General features: G+C 41.7%; 1 protein-coding gene across 1 annotated transcript in view; it reads left to right on the top strand.

Annotated features, from left to right (window-relative positions):
- The window catches only part of BLOC1S5 (biogenesis of lysosomal organelles complex 1 subunit 5), an 89,371-nt gene that overhangs the window by 3,156 nt on the left and 65,989 nt on the right, over positions 1-20,226 (top strand). Inside the window, exon 2 of the mRNA XM_073631029.1 lies at positions 1,065-1,147. Coding sequence (XP_073487130.1) covers positions 1,065-1,147 — 83 coding nt within the window. The remainder of the gene's footprint in view (positions 1-1,064; positions 1,148-20,226) is intronic.

The following is a 20,226-nucleotide window of genomic DNA, read 5'->3' as shown; positions in this document are numbered from 1 at the left end:
AAAAAAAAATTAAAAGTCAGCAGCTACAAATACTGCAGCTGCTGACTTTTAATTGGACACGTACCTGTCCCTGGGTCCAGCGATGCGGGGGATCGAAGCCCCGCTCGTCCCCCCCCTTCGCTCTTCGGCGCCGGCATTTCAACTGTGGGCGCCAGGCTGTGGCTTCACAGTCTGGCACCCACTGCGCATGCGCGAGCGGCGCCGCGCGCTGTGATTGGCCGCTCAATCACCTGGGACCTGTAATGGGTCCCAGATGATTGACAGGAGGGAGGGAGCAGAGCGGAGCCCTTCCTGTGCCTGGGGGGAAGTGATGTCACCAGCCCAGGCAGAGGAACAGGCAGACTACGAGGGACCACCTAGCAACAGGCATTTAGAGGTAAGTAAAAAAAAATAAAAATATCCAAATGTTTTTTTGTTTTTTTTTTTTTAAGAATTTTTCCAGGTATTTTTGTTTTTTGGGTGGAACCCCACTTTAGCATTCATTTCCTCACACACTGTGTCTGTGTGAGTAAAGGAGAGCCGATAACTGGCAAGTCTGACAGGGCACAGTGAGTACATTGTTTACACTGATAATGAGGGTACTAATCATTGTTGCCTGATTTATTAGTGCAGACCCGTCAGTAAAGAAGAGAAATTACTTATTTTCACAATTTTATAACAGAAACTAAGAGAGGTGGTGGTTTGTTTGTTTTTTTTTTTGTTTAGAAAAAACCCAGTGGTGATTAAATACCACCAAAAAAAGCTCTATCTGTCTAAAATAAAAAAAATGATAAAAATGTATTTGGGTACAGTGTTGCATGACCGCATTTTGTCATTCAAAGTGTGACAGCGCTGAAAGCTGAAATATTGGCATGGGCAGGAAGGAGGTGGAATTGCCTGGTATTGAGGTGGTAAATGATTATATTACGAAAGTTATTCTTTTAAAGGCTTGTAATTAATGGCACTGTGTAGATGTGTGGCAAACCAGCTTTGTGGGCAGGTTACAATTGTTCGGAATGGAAAAACACTAATATATCAATGACCCTTTTAATATTCCCTTATTAATTCATGCAATAATTTTACAGATGTTGGAGAGATCCATTCTAGACTGTTGGATCACCGGCCAGTTATCCATGGAGAAACACGGTATTTCATTAAGGAGTTTGAGGTAAGTCTGACTGGGTGCTGTAGACACGTTTTTACAGATATTTTCACTCGTGGGTACCTGTTTGTGTCTTGAAGTTCTTTGAAAGACCATATTACAAATAAAGTTACAGCAAGAATCCCTTAGCTAAAGCAATGAAAAAGATGTGTATTTTTTTGCAGTGTGTTTTTTTTTTTTTTTTTTTTAACTAGTGTTTTAACTAGTTTTAGACTCTGGACATGCTACACGTACCCAAAAAAAGTTGTCATTGTACACAGGATGTGTGTAGCATGTCCAGTGCCTCTGCCCTGCTGGAACCCCCTCCCCCAGTATACAGTAATTGTTGGCATTGAATAATCACATTTCGGATTGCTGTGTACTCACAGAAGGGGTAGACAGCTGTCAAAAAGTCTGTTTTATAAATGACACTGCTCCAAATGCAATATAGAAACATAAGTAACATATTGTTGTGTTTGTATCCATTCTGTTCATTCATCTGTGGATCAAGGGAATGAACTTTGATCTGCAGATCTTTTTAAATAAAATGTTCCTCTGTTTAACCCCTTAGTTTATGCTCATCCTCCCCAATTAACTCCTTATTCTCCTCCCTTCAACTGTTATTTTCCTGTTGATCTTTGTTTTTATTCTATTAATATTTAAACTTTTTTTTTTTTGTTAACATTTTTACACATTTCCCATGTAAAAAAAAAAAAAAAGCCTTTTGTAAATAACTTTGCAATGCATTTTACCAGAATCCTTATTTTCATTTTAAACAGGACAAGTTACACAATATAATGCACACTTTTTATGTGCAGTAAGACCATTTATATTTAAACTAACACTGCTCAAAAATGGTGCTTTTTTACTTAGTTTTGTTTGTGTGTTTGTTTTTTCTGAGGATTACCACAAAAAAATTATTGTTGCAAAACAATATCGTGAAAAGAAAGCCTTATTTGTCCTTCACCACTTAAGGGCCGCCCACCGTCGTTATACGTCAGTACTTTTGAAGAGGGATATCATTGTTACGGCAGCAGTTAGCTGCCCTAACCCCAGTATCCTCTTCTTCAGCGGGCGGTCCGCTTTCAGATAAATGTTGTCTCTGCGTCGGATTTGCCCCTCCCCCCCCTCCTGCCATGCTCTGGTCCCCCCGGAGCCGTCGGTAGCGGGAATCGGGACCTGGGTCCTGTAAGGTATGGAGACGAGTAGGGTTGTCCCGATACCGAGCATTTGCCCAATTATTTTTACTCGGGCAAATGCTCCCGATGCTTCCGCCGATACCTGTACAGTCAGCAGTGATCGGCGTGTGGGGGAGTTACAAGCTTCTCCCCCCCCGCGGCTTTCAGCTGCTTAGTGACATACAGCAGTGATCGGTGCTTGTAACTCCCCCACACGCGCTCACCGCTGACTGTCACCTCATTCTCCATGCCCCCTCTGTTCCGCTGTCCCCCTCTGTTCCGCTGTCCTCCTCTGTTCCGCTGTCCCCCTCTGCTGTGTGAATGGACAGAGTCAGCTGACTCTGTCCATTCACATAACTGAAACATTGTAATCTCCTGTGATTACGATGTCTCAGTCTATGAATGGAGAGGAGCCGCTGTCTTCTCTCCATTCATTCTCCGTGCAGCTGAGGCTGCAGAGAAAGGGACTGGGGAATCTCTATCCTCGGTCTCTTTCTCTGTCTCAAGGGGGAGATATCAGGGGCCTAAAAAAAAAAAAAAAAAAGTATCGGTAATTGGTATCGGCGAGTACTTGAAAAAAGTATCTGTACTTGTACTCAGTCCTAAAAAAGTGGTATCAGGACAACCCTAGAGACGAGTGAAGGGAAGATGGCCCCCCACCCGTCTCCATACTATTGCAGGGCAGAAGCGACGTCAAAACGTCACTTCCACCCATAGCTCTTAACCTCATACCGCCCAAGGTACGTCCTATGACGTCCTTGACTTTGAGCGGGTATATCTGAATGCAGCTGCAGGCATCATTCCGATATCGTCTTTTTCAGCCGTCTTTTTTCAGCCGGCGATTACCATAAGAATGATCATAGCGGCTTTTCCGCCGCTTGATCGCTCTTATGGGTGGCGAGAGGGGACGTCTCCTCACCTGCCGCCCTCCGGTGCTTCTACCGACTCACCGCTTCCATCGGTGAGTCGGAGAATAGTTCCGCCAACCTCGGATGTTTACCATAGAGCTTTCAGGCGGACCAGATGGTCGCCGTAGTCTCTATAATCGTTCGGAGGCCGAGCGTGATGTTATGATGTCACGCCCGGCCTCTGCATTCAAACAAATGGCACCTCCTCGGCTGGGAAGCCGAGATAAAAAAAAAAATTAAACTATCTCGGCTTCCCAGCCTAGAGGTGAGATGTGGGATCTTATTGACCCCAAATCTCACTGTAAAGAGGACCGATCGTGCCATATTCCTATTACAAGGGATGTTTACATTCCTTGTAATAGTAATAAATGTGATCAAAATTTTTATTTTTTTTTAAGTGTCAAACTAAATAAAGGTATAAAATAACAATAAAAAATGTAAAGCACCTGGTCCCCGTGTGCTCGCAGGCAGAAGCGAATGCATATGTAAGTCCTGCCCACATATGAAAACGGTGTTCAAACCACACATGTGAGGTATCGCCACAAACGTTCGAGTCAGAGCAATAATTCTAGCCCTAGACCTCCTCTGAAACTCAAAACATGTAACCAGTAATTTTTTTTTTTAAAGCATCACCTATGGGGATTTTTACTAAAGTTTGGCGCCATTCCACGAGCGTGTGCAATTTTGAAGCGTGACATGTTAGGTATCTATTTACTCAGCGTAACTTCATATTTCACGTTATGCAAAAAAATTGAGCTAACTTTAATGTTTAAAGCATGAAACTTCTTCTTCTTTTTTTTTTTTTCTAAAAAAAAGTGTTCGAAAAATTGCTGCGCAAATACCGTGCGAGATAAAAAGTTGCAATGACCACCAATGTATTCTCTAGGGTCTTTCCTAAAAAAAAAAAGTATATAATGTTTGGGGGTTCTATGTAATTTTCTAGCAAAGAAATTATTAATTTTACATGTAGGAGCGAAATGTCAGAATTGGCCTGGATGGGAAGTGGTTAAAGAGACTTTTTTTATTTTTATTGCATTTTAGTGTAAATATGAGATCTGAGGTCTTTTTGACCCCAGATCTCATATTTAAGAGGTCCTGCCATGCTTTTTTTCTATTACAAGGGATGTTTACATCCCTTGTAATAGGAATAAAAGTGACACAATTTTATTTTTTTTAAAAGAACAGTGTTAAAATAAAACCTTTTTTTTTAAATGCGCCTCGCCCTGCCGAGCTCACGGGTAGAAGCCAATGCATAAGTGAACAGCGCCCGCATATGAAATACAGTGATAATAATAATTATAATAATTCTAGCCCTAGACCTCCTCTGTAACTCAAAACATGCAACCTGTAGATTTTTTTTTTTTTTTTTTTTTTTTTTAAACGTTGCCTATGGAGATTTTTAAGGGTAAAATATGTTGCCACGAGTGGGCACAATTTTGAAGCGTCGTGTTGGGTATCGATTTACTCACTGTAACATTATCTTTCACAATATAAAAAAAAAAAAATTGGGCTAACTTTACTGTTTTATTTTTTTAATTCAAAAAAGTGCGCTTGTAAGACTGCTGCTCAAATACGGCATGACAACCCCCAAACAATATATATATTATTATATAATATAATTATAATGTGTGTTTGGGGGTTCTAAGTAATTTTAAAGCCAAATAAAAACAGTTTTTACCTTGTAAACACCAAATCTCAGAGGCTCGGTCCTTAAGTGGTTAAACAGTTTATGTACAGAATTTCCTTGTTACCTTAAGTAATGACAAAGGTATCACCAAATAAACAAAGTATAAAAAAGTGCATAGCAGAAATGTAAACATTGCTCTGGTCCATAGGGGGTGAACAGGCATGAGAGACGAAGTGGGTAAAAAGGAATGTGCCCCTACCTAGCCAAAATAAAATGTGAAGTCCCTAACAATTTGTCCCTGTAGGAAAAAAAAAAACTTATGACCCTAGTGTTGTCTTTGTGCAGGCGAAGTTCTCCTTCGGCCACTCTCTTTTGCTTGGGTCTTTTAAGGTTACTTTGTGATATGAGCCAATTTGTGCAGCTTTTCTGTTTAGGAAAGCACACTTACAGCTGCAGGATATACCATTTATAGCATGCAAAGTATTACAAGATATGCCTACAATGTACAAACTGTCCTTCCTGACAAATTGGCATGTAGGATGTATGTGATAGGCATAAATATACCAGCACAACTCCTTCCTCCTTTGTCTTCTAGCATAACTGTTGCCTTTTTCCTCCCCTCACTTCTTGCTACCTCATTTCCTGCAAGGAGCTTCACAAACTAGCCCAACAGGTTTGTTAGCATATCAGTAGGGGAGGCCTAAAGTAAAAAAAAAAAAAACAGCACATGGTCTTAAAAGCTAACAATTCACTTATCTATGCTATAAAAACTCTGCGCCGGCATCTTGAAGAGATTGGATGCAAGTACAGACATGCCTTGGGTCCATGCCAAGTCCCATAGTGTCTCTCTCTTTCTCTCATGCAGGTAATTACTCTAACCCTTAGATTCCCTACTGTCTCCCAGTTTATTTAAAATTTTTTTTTTTTTTTATAGTGCCTTTATTTACATTTCTAAACCATTCTTTATTTTTATTTTTTCACTGCTTCAAATTACATTTATATTAACATCCAGCTGCTTATTGCCTCAGGACTCACTAGCAGTTTCTGGTTTGGTTACCCTTTGATGTATGTCTTGGGAGTTGTACCCAGACCCCGGCCTATTATGTTTCCTTCAGGCACTGCATCCTCCATTCAGCACTTACCTTGGAATGTAGTTTGTTGGATTGGGAAATTTTCCATATCGGGCATTTATGGATATCTACTCTGTTTGGTTCTGAGTAAGCCATCTGATCGCTGCAGAATGCAGGGCTGAAAAGGATAACATCTGATGAGCTGTCCACCATGAGATCAAAGGGCAGGCTGTGGCCTAAGATTGACCCATGTCAGAGAGCTTGCCCACAGGGAGATGCCGCCATCTGCCAGTGGAGGTTAGCAATCATGGTGGAATCCGAAGAATAATGCAGATTGGACAAAGACTTTGGTGGGATGAAAACCTAGATGAGGGGTGTCAATGTGGGTGGGCCAATTTTCCCTTTCTCTCTGAGCCCCCAGCCAACATACTAAACTTAAGGAGATGAATGGACTATATATGCAATGTATCATCTTTGCTCTTTTATTATTAATTACTCTAACATTATTTAGATCTGTTTCTGTACGCGTTAGTGATTTTCCTTTCTCTATATTTAAATAAAATCTTTGCTCTTTTTAAGAAATGTCAGTTTGATCATTATCATCACTATTCACATTACCGGAGTGCTAACAGATTACCTAAGCCCCGGTTCACACAGGGGCGGCACGACTTGCAGGTTGCCCCACCGAGGCGACCTGCACATGACTTCCACGGCGACTTGCAAAACGACTTCTGTATAGAAGTCTATGCAAGTCGCCTCAAGTCACCCCCAAAGTTGTACAGGAACCTTTTTTCTAAGTCGGAGCAACTTGCGTCGCTCCTATTAGAACAGTTCCATAGTACAGAACGGGAGGCGACTTGTCAGGCGGCTAGGTCGCCTGACAAGTCGCCCCTGTGTGAACCGGGGCTTAGGGACAGACAAAATAGATTAAATATTCCATTTGGCACCCTAAATGTTGGAGTGTGGGAAAATCTGCAGAGAATCTTTTTTTTGTCTTAAAGTATAAGTAAAGGCAAAACCTTTTTTTTTCTTTTTTTTTCATTGTGGAGAGAGGTGAGAACCCCATTCGGTTTTAATAGCTGTCTGTGCCCCCATTAAGGAGATTCCCCCCTCTCTATTTGTCCTGTTTACCATTATCATTGAAACTGAAATTAAAAGAAAATCACAAATTTTTGGTTGTCCCCAGAAAAGTAATGATGGGAAATACTCTGAGTGGACATGCACATCTGTGTGGTTATAGAAGTTTCCATATCCTTGGCTGGTGTATGTACAGTGCCTTGAAAAAGTATTCATACCCCTTGAAATTTTCCTCATTTTGTTACAACCAAAAATGTAAATGCATTTTATGTGATACACTAACACAGAGGAACATAATTGTAAAGTGGAAGGAAAATGATGTTTTTTGTGTTTACAAATAAATATCTGAAAAGTGTGACGTGCATTTGTATTCAGCCCCCTTTACTCTGATACCCCTAACTTAGGCTGCTTTCACACTGCTAAAAATAGCGCCTGCAAAGCTCCCTGAAAGAGCCACTCAATGCACTCCAATGTGAAAGCCCCAAGGGCTTTCACACTGGAGCGGTGCGCTTGCAGGGAGGTAAAAAACGTCCTGCAAGCCGCATCTTTGGGTTAAAACCACCCTGCTAGTGGCTGAATAGCGCCGCTAAAATGACGGTAAAACAGTGCTATGTTTGGCACCGCTATACCGCCAGCGCACGAACGCCTCAGTGTGAAAGCAGCCTAAAATCTAGTTGAACCAATTGCCTTCAGAATTCGCCTAATTGGTAAATAGAGTCCACCTGTGTGTAATTTTAATCTCAGTAAAAATACAGCTGTTCTGTGAAGTCCTCAGAGGTTTTCTTCTGTGTTTTTCTGTCAATATGGGGTGCTGTGTGTACATTAATGAGGAAAAAAACGAACTTAAATGATTTTAGCAAATGGCTGCAATATAACAAAGAGTGAAAAATTTAAGGGGGTCTGAATACTTTCCATCCCCACTGTATGTTAGAATGGCCCAGTCAAAGTCCAGACCTAAATCCAATTGAGAATCTGTAGCAAGACTTGAAAATTGATGTTCAGACGCTCTCCATCCAATTGTACAGAACTTGAGCTATTTTGCAAAGAATGGGCAAAAATTTTCACTCTCCTAGATGTGCAAAGCTGGTAGAGACATCCCCAAAAAGACTTGCAGCCGTAATTGCAGTGAAAGGTGGTTCTACAAAGTATTGACTCAGGGGGCTGAATACAAATGCACACCACACTTTTCACATATTTATTTGTAAAAAATGTTGAAAAACATTTATATTTTTCCTTCCACTTCCCAATTATGTGCCACTTTGTGTTGGTCTATCACTTAAAATACATTTCTGTTTTTGGTTTTAACATGACAAAATGTGGAAAATGTTAAGGAGTATGAATACTTTTTGTTACTTTATCTTGTTTTACATCTGTTCTAATTAGTAGGCCTGTTTAGCTGTTCAGTTTTTGCCAGCAGAAAACAGCTAATCACCATGTAGATCTATAAGATAAACTCTGACACCTTTTGAGGAGGAATTGGGGAAAAAATAGAATTATATTTTATTTTTTTCCATGTGAAAATAAAGTAGCTTTTATGCATCAACATTGGATTCTTGTGTCCTTAGATCTGAGATTCTAATGAAGGTCAGTGGGTAAGGGTTACAATCTGTAGTGATAAGGAGAAATTAGGACACTGATGGCGTGAGTCTCTTTGGAGGACTATAAGGTTCAGCTTGACTGAGTAAAAGCTGTTAGCAATTCTGTGCTATGTAATTTGTTTTGGCAGTAGCGATTGTGTGCAATCGCTGTTCAAGCAACTTTAATTATGTCAGTGATTGTCTTAAAGTGATTTTCAAGGCAATTTTTTGTTAACAAACACGTTATACTTGCATGCCCTGGCTTTGCACAGAGCACCTTGGATCCTCTTCTGGGGTCCCATGCCGGTGCTCCTGGCTCCCCCCCTCATGGGCATTTGCTTTTATAAGGCCGGGTTCACTTATATGCAAGTTGGAAGTAGGTTTCCCTGCATCCATTTTGCATGACAGGAGAGTGTGACAGGCTCTCAATGGAGCCAGTTCACACAGGTTCAAGACGGCCGCCAAGCACATTGGAAAAGGGTCCTGTGCGTGTTTGGGTCCGGTTCAGGTGCAAATTCAGGCAAAAATTCGAACCGGTGAACAGACACCATGCTGGGAACCTGCGGACGCACATATGCGAACCTGGCCTTAGTTTTTTTTTTTCTAAAACATTCCTGTCTGCTCACTACTTTTCACTATAATCAATGTACGCTTAAATTTGCTGAATGCTCCTAAACACCGTGTTTATAAGCTTTTAGCGCGTCATGCTTTTTTTTTCTGCCCGAAAGCTCCTCTCAATAATTCAATTCTGTCCTGGGTTTTTTTTCATTTTTCAGCCTGAAAACCCTTCTCTCCAAATATGCCTGTAAACATTCTAATGTGACTGGACAAATTAGACTAACGGCTGTTTTTATACTGGCTGAAGAAAAAAGAACGCCAAAAACCTGTATAAGCAGCTTTTTTATGCTCAGTGTACATGGACACAATATGACCAATAAAGATCCTTGAGGAAAGCGCTGAGGGATTCTAGAAGTCTGCACAGCCACAAACCAGTGTTGTGAAAGCTGGTGGCTGGTAGTTGTAGTTCCACATAGATGAAAGACATAAACCGCAATTCATACAAACATACAGTTGTGCTCATAAGTTTAAATACCCTGGCAGAATTTATGATTTCTTGGACATTTTTCAGAGAATGTGAATGATAACACAAATTTTTTTTTCTTTCACTCCTAGTTAGGCCTCATGTACACTGCTGCTGGTAAACGGACATTTAGGAGCAGTTGGGCATTTTTTTTCAACTGCTCCTGTTCTCTCCTCTATTATCTTATCAGTACATGTGCACAGGGTCGTTTATAGTCGTTTCTAGGCAGTTGCATTTAATAATCTTCAAATCCGGAGTTGCGTTCGTGGCGGGTGGAGAATCGCGATAACGATTCTCCGCGATTAATCGTGCAGCATGAACTGCACATTTGAGATCTACCCAGAGTGGCTCAATGATATTGAGGTCAGGAGACTGAGATGGCCATTCCAGAAAACTTTACTTTATTCTGCTGTAGCTAGTGACAGGTTGACTTGGCCTTGTGTTTTGGATCAGTGTCATGTTTGAATGTCCCAAGTACGTCCCATGCGCAGCTTCCTGGCTGATGAATGCAAATGTTCCTCCAGTATTTTTTTGATAACATACTGCATTCATCTTTTGCCAACAATTTTAACCAAATTTCCTGTGCCTTTTGTAGCTCACACACCCCCAAAACATCAGCGATCCACCTCCGTGTTTCACAGATAGAATGGTGTACCTTTCATCATAGGCCTTGTTGACTCCTCTCCAAATGTAGTGTTTATGGTTGTGGCCAAAAAGCTTGATTTTTGTCTCATCACTCCAAATGACTTTGTGCCAGAATGTTTGAGGCTTGTCTCTGTGCTGTTTGGCGTATTGTAAGCAGGATACTTTGTGGCATTTGCGTAGTAATGGCTTTCTTTTGGCGACTTGACCATGCAGCCCATCTTTCTTCAAGTGCCTCCTTATTGTGCTCTTGAAACGGCCACACCACATGTTTTCAGAGAGTCCTGTATTTCACCTGAAGTTATTTGTGGGTTTTTCTTTGCATCCCGAACTATTTTCCTGGCAGTTGTGGCTGAAATTTTAGCACTGCTGATTGGCATTCTCAATTCCTTGGATATCTTTTTATATCCCTTTCCTGTTTTATACAGTTCAACCACCTTTTCCCGCAGATCCCTTGACAATTCTTTTGCTTTCCCCATGACTCAGAATCCAGAAACGTCCGTGCAGCACTGCATGAAAGATACAAGGATTTGTCAGGAGTCTCAGAAACTCATTGACCTTTTACATGCACGCACGCGCGCGCACACACACACTAATTACAAGCAAACAGATCACAGGTGAGGATGCTTACCTTTTTTAATAGCCATTCAAATAGCCATTCAAATGTGCTTGTTATCAGGCCAAAATCACCAGGGTATGTAAACTTTTGATCAGTGTCATTTGGGTAGTTTCTGTTGTGTTCTGAAGGGCTGTCCTGAGAGGGCTTTCTTCCATCTACAATGGCCTTACAGGTTTCTTCTATGCAACGGACACTAAAGCTGACCTTCCTTATTAGCAGTGCTCCAACTACGCTACTTCTCTTCCCTTTTTATTCCCTATGTATTTAAAGTGTTGATTGATTTGAGCATGGCAAAGATTTTGCCACTATATTTTGTAATGTTTCCAGTAAAAACAATTCTATTGAAACAGAGATGGTCTATGTCAGAGATCTTGCCCACAGTGTGATGGTTCCACCTGCTGGAGGAGGTCAGTGATTGTGGTGGAGTCCCAAGAAATATACAGACTGGACAAGAGACCCTCCCAGGGCGGAATGAAAACCTAGATTGGTGTCTGTGGGTGGGTCTCCTGTATGATAAAAAGGGCAATTCTCCCTCTCAAATGCTAATTCTCCCTCTCCCAGCCAAGATACTGGACTTTCTATGCAATGTATCATGTTTATTCTTTTGTTATGCACATTTTTTAGATCTATTTATGTACTTGATAGTGATTTTCTTTTGTAGTTAAATAAAAAAAACCCTTACTACTTTTAGTACTGTTGGTGGTGGTGGTGGTAATAATAATAATATTAGCGGAGCTCTAACAGAAATTAAAAAAAAAAAAAAAAAATCAAATTTTCTTTATCGTACATCATGGGACACAGAGCACCATAGTAATCACTATGTGGGTATATAGGCACCTTCAGGTGATGGACACTGGTATACCCAATACAGGAAGTTCACTCCCTATATAACCCCTCTTCCTTCCAGGAGTACCTCAGTTTTTTCGCCAGTGTCTAAGGTGTTGGTCACGAGTGAAGATGTTCTCTGAAGAGCTCCAAAGCTGGAGGGATCCCTGCTGGATTTAAACAGCCTCCATAGACCAGATCCATCCAAAGTGCCACTGAGGCCAAGGTGGATGGTACCCGGACCTCGTATACGAGGCACAAGATTTTGCCTGTAACGCCTCTTTGCAGGACTGGACCCCAGGACCCAGGACTTTTTGGTCATGCTACATTTACCTAAAGTTTTTTTTCCTGAGGGGTGCTATACAGGTCCAAGGGAGTGGAACCCCTATAATAGGGACCTGGTCCTTGAAGGTTTGCTAACGCAGCCTGCCGTGATGGGTGAAGTTTGGATCTGTCTGTTACAGCAGTATCCTGCAGCGAGGAAAAGGGAATGGAAGAAGCCTAGGAACTGTAAAAAATCCACCTATGCTTTTTTTTTCTCTTCCATATGTAAAATGTCATGCCTAAAGTCTCCTCTAGAGGGAGTAAATGCATACTAGAGCATTACGATTCTGGCTAAAATGAGAATCTCAATTTTTTTGCTTAGAATAAAAAGATCACGATTCTCTCACGATACTCGTGAGATAAAATCTTTTACATTACACAAAAAAAAAATGGGCTAACTTTACTGGTTGTTTTTGTTTTTTTTTCCAAAAAAATTGCATATGAAAGACCGCTGCGCAAATACAGTGTGACATAAAATATTGCAACAAGCACCATTTTATTCTCTAAGGTGTCTACTAAAATATATATATAATGTTTGGGGGTTCTAAGTAATTTTCTAGAAAAAAAAAAGATTTAACTTGAAGCCAACAAATGTCAGAAAAAGGTAAAGGCCTCTTTCACACGGGGCAGATCAGTCATGATCCGCCCCGTGAACACACGCTGGCTCAGCGGGGATCGCTCCGCCGATCCCCGCTGAGCAGGAAGATGACAGGTGCATCGCTGCACGCTGTGCAGCGACGGACCTGTCAGAGCGCCGCTCTCCCCTATGGGGGGATCGGATGATGACGGTCCGTAGTGTCCGTCGTCATCCGATCCGATCCGAAAACGGAGGGAAAAGTAGGTTTTTCCTCCGTTACACTTTTCGGATCGGAGCGGGGTCGGATGTCAGCGGACATGTCACCGCTGACATCCGACGCTCCATAGGGATGACTGTATGTCCGTTTTTCATCCGAAAACGGATGGATGAAAAACGGACATACGGATCATCCGTGTGAAAGAGGCCTTAGTGTTTAAGTGGTTAAACTTTTTTCACTTACATACAAAGTCTATACCATTGACAAATTGTTACAATGTTTATACTTAAAGTGGCGTTCCACCCACTTTTACAACTCTTCAGCATCCCTTACTAAACTGTGCACTGTAAATGAATTGGATATTTTTTTATTTTTTTTCTCAGCACCTACTGTATATCTGCTGTATTCATTTTTCACTTCCTCCTCCCTGGCCGTGGCTCATCGCATCATTTCCTGCTTGCAATGCCTTCTGGAAATGGGCGGCAACTTCCTCTGACACTGCCGTTGCTATGGAAACCTGACCTGAAACCTATTACACTGCTTGTGCTGCACTGAGCATGTGCGAGATCTGCAAGGATGAGATCCAGGAAGAAATACAGTCTGGCTTCAGATGCCCACACATAAGATGGCCACGGCCTGCTGTAAGTTTATAAAATAACAAACTACTGCTATAAACTAACAAAACAGACCTTAGTTTACAGACTAATTTTACTAAAATACATTAAGCTTGTGTATTATAGGGGTATTTTTATTTAAAAAGTATAATTTCGGCTGGAACACCACTTTAAGTTCAACTGATAAAGAATGTTTTTGTTCTTGGCAGACTGCCCGTTTTTTTTCCTTCCTTTCTTTTGATGGCTGTGGCTTCAGAATAGCAGAGAGAAAATTCTTTGCATAGAAAGAATTGTGAAACATGTTAGTCAAGATCGCGATAATGATTCTTGACAATTAATTGTGCAGCTCTAATGCATACCTTAGTACGTTGCTTCTCAGTCAGCTCAGAAGTCCCAGCTAAAGAGCACGTGTGGTCTCAGCAAGCCAGGGGGGATTCCTCATCCAGAACATCCCCCCCCCCCCCCCCCTGGGGGAAGGGAGGTACAACAGTAGCTTGTATCTCTCTTCCCCCCCCCCCCCCCCCCCCCCCAGCGGGGTGCAGCAGCTTTCATATGTTTTTTACTTTTTCCCCAACAGAAGTTTTTTCAAACTTCCCGCCTCCCCAGCCCTCCCTTCTCTCCCCTCTCCCTCAAGGAGTGTATCGAATGCCGTCCGTGTGTGCAGTTGTAGGGTGAGTCGTTGGGACCAGTTGGTGGTGCAGCTGCTTCTCACATTTCAGCCCCTGTATACGTGACCGAAGATGCAGTTTTTTCTCCCCCCTGCAGGGCCTAGAAGGAAGATTAGCGACTTTAATCGCATCCTCCATCCAAAAGGATAGGAAGCGTATTAGATCTCCCTCCCCCACCTCAGACCCCTTACCAAGGGAACAGTGGGTAGAGGATGAGGTGTTACCCTCAGGTGATCAGGAAGAAAGGCAAACTGATTACTCCTCTGCGGAGGAAACAACGGTAGATGAACCTTTTTCAGCCTCGCAATCTGAGAAATTGCTGGTACAATCTCTTACGGAGAGGGTTTGTGCCTCTTTCAAGCTATCCCAGCGGAGTCAGCTGAAAGTTTTGTTTTTTTTTCTTTAGGTTTCTTAAAACCTTCACGGCCTTTTCATGCGTTTCCTGTACATGCATTACTAGAAAAGCTTATTGATACTGAATGGGATCAGCCGGATAAGCATTTTCTCCCTCCAAAGAGATTTACAGCACTCTATCCCATGGAGGAGAAATTCACCAAAAGATGGAATGTACCAGCAGTTGCCGCTGCGATTTCCAGTGTGAATAATAGTCTAACTTGCCCAGTAGACAATGCACAAATGCTTAAAGATCCAACAGATAAAAAGTTGGAATTTCTGTTAAAATCCTCTTTTTCTTTGGCAGGTGCGGTTACTCAGCCTGCAGTTGCTGCAATAGGCATCTGCCAGTCCCTAAAGGACCAGTTTAGAAAGGCCCTTAAGGAGGTCCCTGCCCAACAGGCCCGTGATTTGGTCGAACTACCAAGGGCACTAAGTTTTGCCATAGACACCATGAAAGACTCTATTCTCCAGGCGTCCCGCCTTGCGCTTGTCCTAGTACACATGCGTAAGGACCCTGTGGTTAAAAAATTGGTCAGCTGAAGCACCTTACAAAAGGCTTCTGATTAGTTTCCCTTTTCATGGGGATTGACTATTTGGGGAGGATTTGGACAAATACATCCTAACGATTTCTAGTGGGTAGAGTACTATTTTGCCAGTCAAAAGAAAGTATAAACGTCCTTCATTTAAACGGACTCTTTCCCCTGCGCCAGGGGCATCCGCCTCTAGGCAGTGGCGATGGCCTCCACCGTCAGACTCTAGAGGAAAGCCTCAGGGTCAGGCCCAGGCACAGAAGAAGACCTGGGGCCGGAAACCAGCAAAGCAGAATTCTAAAGCCTCATTATGCAGTGGCACCCTCCTCGCCAGAGTGGGGGGGGGGGGGGACTTCTGCAATACTCAGAAGTCTGGCAAGAGGAAATTCAGGACAGATGGGTCATTTCCACAGTGTCTCCAGGATACAAACTAGGATTTCGGGAGTTTCCACTGTCTCCTTTTCTGAGATCAAACGTTCCCAAAGATCCAGGGAAAAGGCAATCTCTGTTTCGGGCACTAGACCGATTACTGGCTCGGGGGGTGATCATACAGATCCCCCACAGAAGATCAAGGTTTGGGGTTTTATTCAAACTTCTTTATGGTACCAAAACCGAATGGAGATGTTGGACCCATTCTAGATCTAAAGAATCTAAATCAGTTCCTGAAGATCTGCTCCTTTCACATGGAGTCGATTAGTTCAGTAGTTTCTATCCTACAAGGAGGAGAATTCTGGCATCTATCAACATCAGGGATGCATATGCAGTCAAGGTCTATTTAAAGACGACTGCTCAGATCCGAAAGACTGATGTCTTGTTGGTACTGCCAGCGGGTCCTAAGAAAGGAATCCACTGTCGCTAAGTGTATTCGGCAAGTTATAATTCAGACTTATGGTTTAAGGGGTAAGATTCCACCTTTTCAAGTCAAACTCACTCTACCAGGGTGGTTAGTAGTTCTTGGGCAGTGCGTCACCAGGCCTCCATGGCTCAGATCTGTAAGACCGCAATTTGGTCTTCAGTACATACATTCGCCAAGTTTTATAAGGTGGATGTAAGAAGGCATTAGGATATCGCCTTTGGGTGCAGTGTGCTGCAGGCAGCAGTATAGGTCCTCAAGTCTGGTGGTGCCCTACGGGTTGTGTCTCCCTCCCCTCAAATAGCATTGCTATGGGACGACCCACATAGCGATTGCTATGGTGCTCTGTGTCCCATGATGTACGATAAAGAAAATAGGATTTTTATAACAGCTTACCTGTAAAATCCTTTTCTTTGAGTACATCACGGGACACAGAGGTCTCGCCCCTCTTTCTGGGGTTTAAGTATATTGCCTTGCTACAAAAACTGAGGTACTCCTGGTAGGAGAAGGGGTTATATAGGGAGTGAACTTCCTGTATTGGGTATACCAGTGTCCATCACCTGAAGGTGCCTATATACCACATAGTGATTACTATGGTGCTCTGTGTCCCGTGATGTACTCCAATCCAAGAAAATGATTTTACAGGTAAGCTGTTATAAAAATCCTATTTTTTTTTTTTTTTGTCTTGTGGTGTCTGTTCCTTCCTTCCTTCCTTCCTTCCCCTTTTTGTTTTTTTCTTTTGTTTGTTTTGTTTTACATTTCCTAAAGGCCGCCTGTGTTTTTAGCTTATCGAAAAATTATTTGGGGGAAAATAATAAAATTTAATTCTTCCCAGATCACGTTTCCCTGTAATTCAATGTACTTGCGTTTTTACATGCATTTAGATGTTTTTAGAGTATCCAATCTGCCCCTGGACACACAGAATTTTATTTTCTCTAAATTCAGCCAGACTGAATGGTAAACGCAGGTCTGCTTATATGAAATAATGCTAACATTTAAAAAAAAAAATGAAGTGTTTGTGGTTTTCATGAGATCTAGACAGTCTTACGAGAAGGGTCAATGAACCTCTTTAAATCTGACTTAACACTTACATAATCACTAAAGACAACCATTCTTCCTAATCAGATATATGTCTTCTAATAATGAAGCAGACAGTGCGTCACCCAATTTTCTCTACACTGTCTGTACTTGTCCTTGCAATTACAGATGCTAGACTGAGCTGTCATTTTTTCAAAAAAAAAAAAATGGCTACCTCTTGAATCCCGATTTTCATCATCTAGTAGTTTTTAGAGAAATGACTGTTCAACTCTAACAGTTTTTGTACTAATATAACGTGGTGTAATTTATGTTTTGATTGATAAAAGGTTTGAGGTGATTTTACGTGACTGTGTGTCTTCCACTCAGTTTCAGCTGATTCCTTGCTGTAGCTACTTTTATAGGGTTAGCTGGAGAGCGTTTAGAGGTTGCACAATACATGTTTCACCACTAGGTGGAAGTAGACATCTATGTTTAGTACATTTCTGTTTTATCTGGGTAGCAAGACTTTTTCTATATGTGGGTTTTAATGTTGTTCACCTCAGAAAGGCGGGTCATAGCAGACTTGACAAACACATGTTCCAAACAGATGTCCTTAGAGCCGCTTGTGCGAGGTGCTGTTGTGAGCTAATATCTTCCAGTATTCAGCTGTGTCTGTGTTTCATTCCACTAAGGGTTTATTAAAATGCTCATATTCTTTGTAGTTGGGATTCTTTTGAACCGTTTTCCAGGCCTGCAGAACTCATCTTTTGCAGTATGCCGGGCTCCAGAGTGTGACATCAATGTCCTGATGAATAGCACTTTATGAACCTGTTATGATGATTTACCTTACTCGAACAATCCAATGTGTTACATACTGATTGTATTCCATTAGGGCACACTATTTTCTATATATATATATATATTATATAAAATAGCAAATGCTGATAGTGGCTTTGTTTGTTTAAAAGTTGGTCATGTACATTAGTGTGTGTATGCATATGTGTGTGTGTATATATTATTATACAGTATCTCACAAAAGTGAGTACACCCCTTACATCTTTGTAAATATTTTATTATATCTTTTCATGTGACTACACTGAAGAAATGACACTTTACTACAATGTAAAGTAGTGAGTGTACAGCTTGTATAACAGTGTAAATTTGCTGTCCCCTCAAAATAACTCAACACACAGCCATTAATGTCTAAACCGCTGGCAACAAAAGTGATTACACCCCTAAGTGAAAATGTCCAAATTGGGCCCGAAGTGTCAATATTTTTTGTGGCCACCATTATTTTCCAGCACTGCCTTAACCCTCTTGGGCACAGAGTTCACTAGAGCTTCACAGGTTGCCATTGGAGTCCTCTTCCACTCCTCCATGATGACATTACGGAGCTGGTGGATGTTAGAGACCTTGTCCTCCTCCACCTTCCATTTGAGGATGCCCCACAGCTGCTCAATAGGGTTTAGGTCTGGAGACATGCTTGGCCAGTCCATCACCTTTACCCTCAGCTTCTTTAGCAAGGCAGTGGTTGTCTTGAAGGTGTGTGTTGGGGTCATTATCATGTTGGAATACTGCCCTGTGGACCGGGCTCCGAAGGGAGGGGATCATGCTCGTCTTCAGTATATCACAGTACATGTTGGCATTCATGGTTCCCTCAATGAACTGTAGCTCGCCAGTGCCGGCAGCACCCATGCAGCCCCAGACCATGACGCTCCCTAAGTTTATCTTGAGCTCATCAGACCACAGGACATGGTTCTAGTAATCCATGACCTTAGTCTGCTTGTCTTCAGCAAACTGTTTGCGGCTTTCTTGTGCATCATATTAAGAGGCTTCCTTCTGGGATGACAGCCATGCAGACCAATTTGATACAGTGTGCGGCGTATGGTCTGAGCACTGACAGGCTGACCCCCCCACCCCTTCAACCTCTGCAGCAATGCGGGCAGCACTCATACATCTATTTTCCAAAGACAACCTCTGGATACGACAATGAGCATGTGCACTCAACTTCTTTTGTCGACCATGGTGAGGCCTGTTCTGAGTGGAACCTGTCCTGTTAAACCGCTGTACGGTCTTGGCCACCGTGCTGCAGCTCAGTTTCAGGTCTTGGCAATCTTCTTATAGCCTAAGTCATCTTTATGTAGAGCAACAATGTTTTTTTGTTTTTGGTTTTTTTGTTTTTTTTCAGATCCTCAGAGTTCTTTGCCATGAGGTGCCATGTTGAACTTCTAGTGACCAGTATGAGAGAGTGAGAGCGATAACACCAAATTTAGCACACCTGCTCTCCATTCACACCTGAGACCTTGTAACCCCAACGAATCACATGACACTGGGGACGGAAAGTGGATTTTCACTTAGGGGTGTACTCACTTTTGTTGCCAGTGTTTTAGACATTAATGGCTGTGTGTTGAGTTATTTTGAGGGGACAGCAAATTTACACTGTTATACAAGCTGTACACTCACTACTTTACATTGTAGCATTGTGTCATTTCCTCAGTGTTGTCACATAAGATATAATAAAATATTTACAAAAATGTGAGGGTGTACTAACTTTTGTGAGATACTGTGTATGTATATTGTATTGTATTGTAATTTCTGTGAAGAAAAAAAAAATCAGCATGTAGGATCAGTATCTATGGGACCAGACAGGTGCCTGATTTTGACAAACTCAACAATACTGGACTGCTATAAAATATATTGGAGCATTCAAGAAAACCATGCCAATCCTCTTGCTTTCTCATCTAACAGTACCTGTACGATCTATGGACTGATAGAAAGTTGTCACATTAGCAAGGAAATTGTAAAGAGCTTACAAGCGTCTATATGCACAGGTACTGTTGGACAGGATCCAAAAGAGGGATAGCATGCTTTACTTTTTTAAGATGGAATTACAAAATGTGTGTTTTTTTTTTTTTTTTTTTTTTTTTTTTTTTTGACTCACTGCAATTTGTCCCACATTGGTTTCCAAATATTTAAAAATTGTGACTGATAAATGTAATTTCTAAAAAAGTACATTCAGATAGGTTGTAAGGGTTTTGACAGTTAAAGCTGCGACAGTTGCACAAACAAACTAGGATCCTGAGTTCCAAACTCCTTTCTTTCGTATTACTGCCAGACTCTTGCTGGTTCTTCTATTCAAGTCTGCTCGACTGTCTGCACTTGCACGACAAATGCTTTTCTAGAAACGACTAAGAGTACAAATACAATCCCGATTCCCCAAAACTTGGGTCGCTGTGTAAAGTCTACATAGAAACAGATCGCAATGGTCTAAAAAATCTCATTTAAAAAAAAAAAAAAAGTAATTTT

This window comes from Aquarana catesbeiana, linkage group LG05, assembly GCF_042186555.1.
Source record: "Aquarana catesbeiana isolate 2022-GZ linkage group LG05, ASM4218655v1, whole genome shotgun sequence".
NCBI lineage: Eukaryota > Metazoa > Chordata > Amphibia > Anura > Ranidae > Aquarana > Aquarana catesbeiana.
The sequence above is the reverse complement of the archived record's forward strand: the minus strand, read 5'-3'. Positions and strand labels throughout refer to the sequence as shown.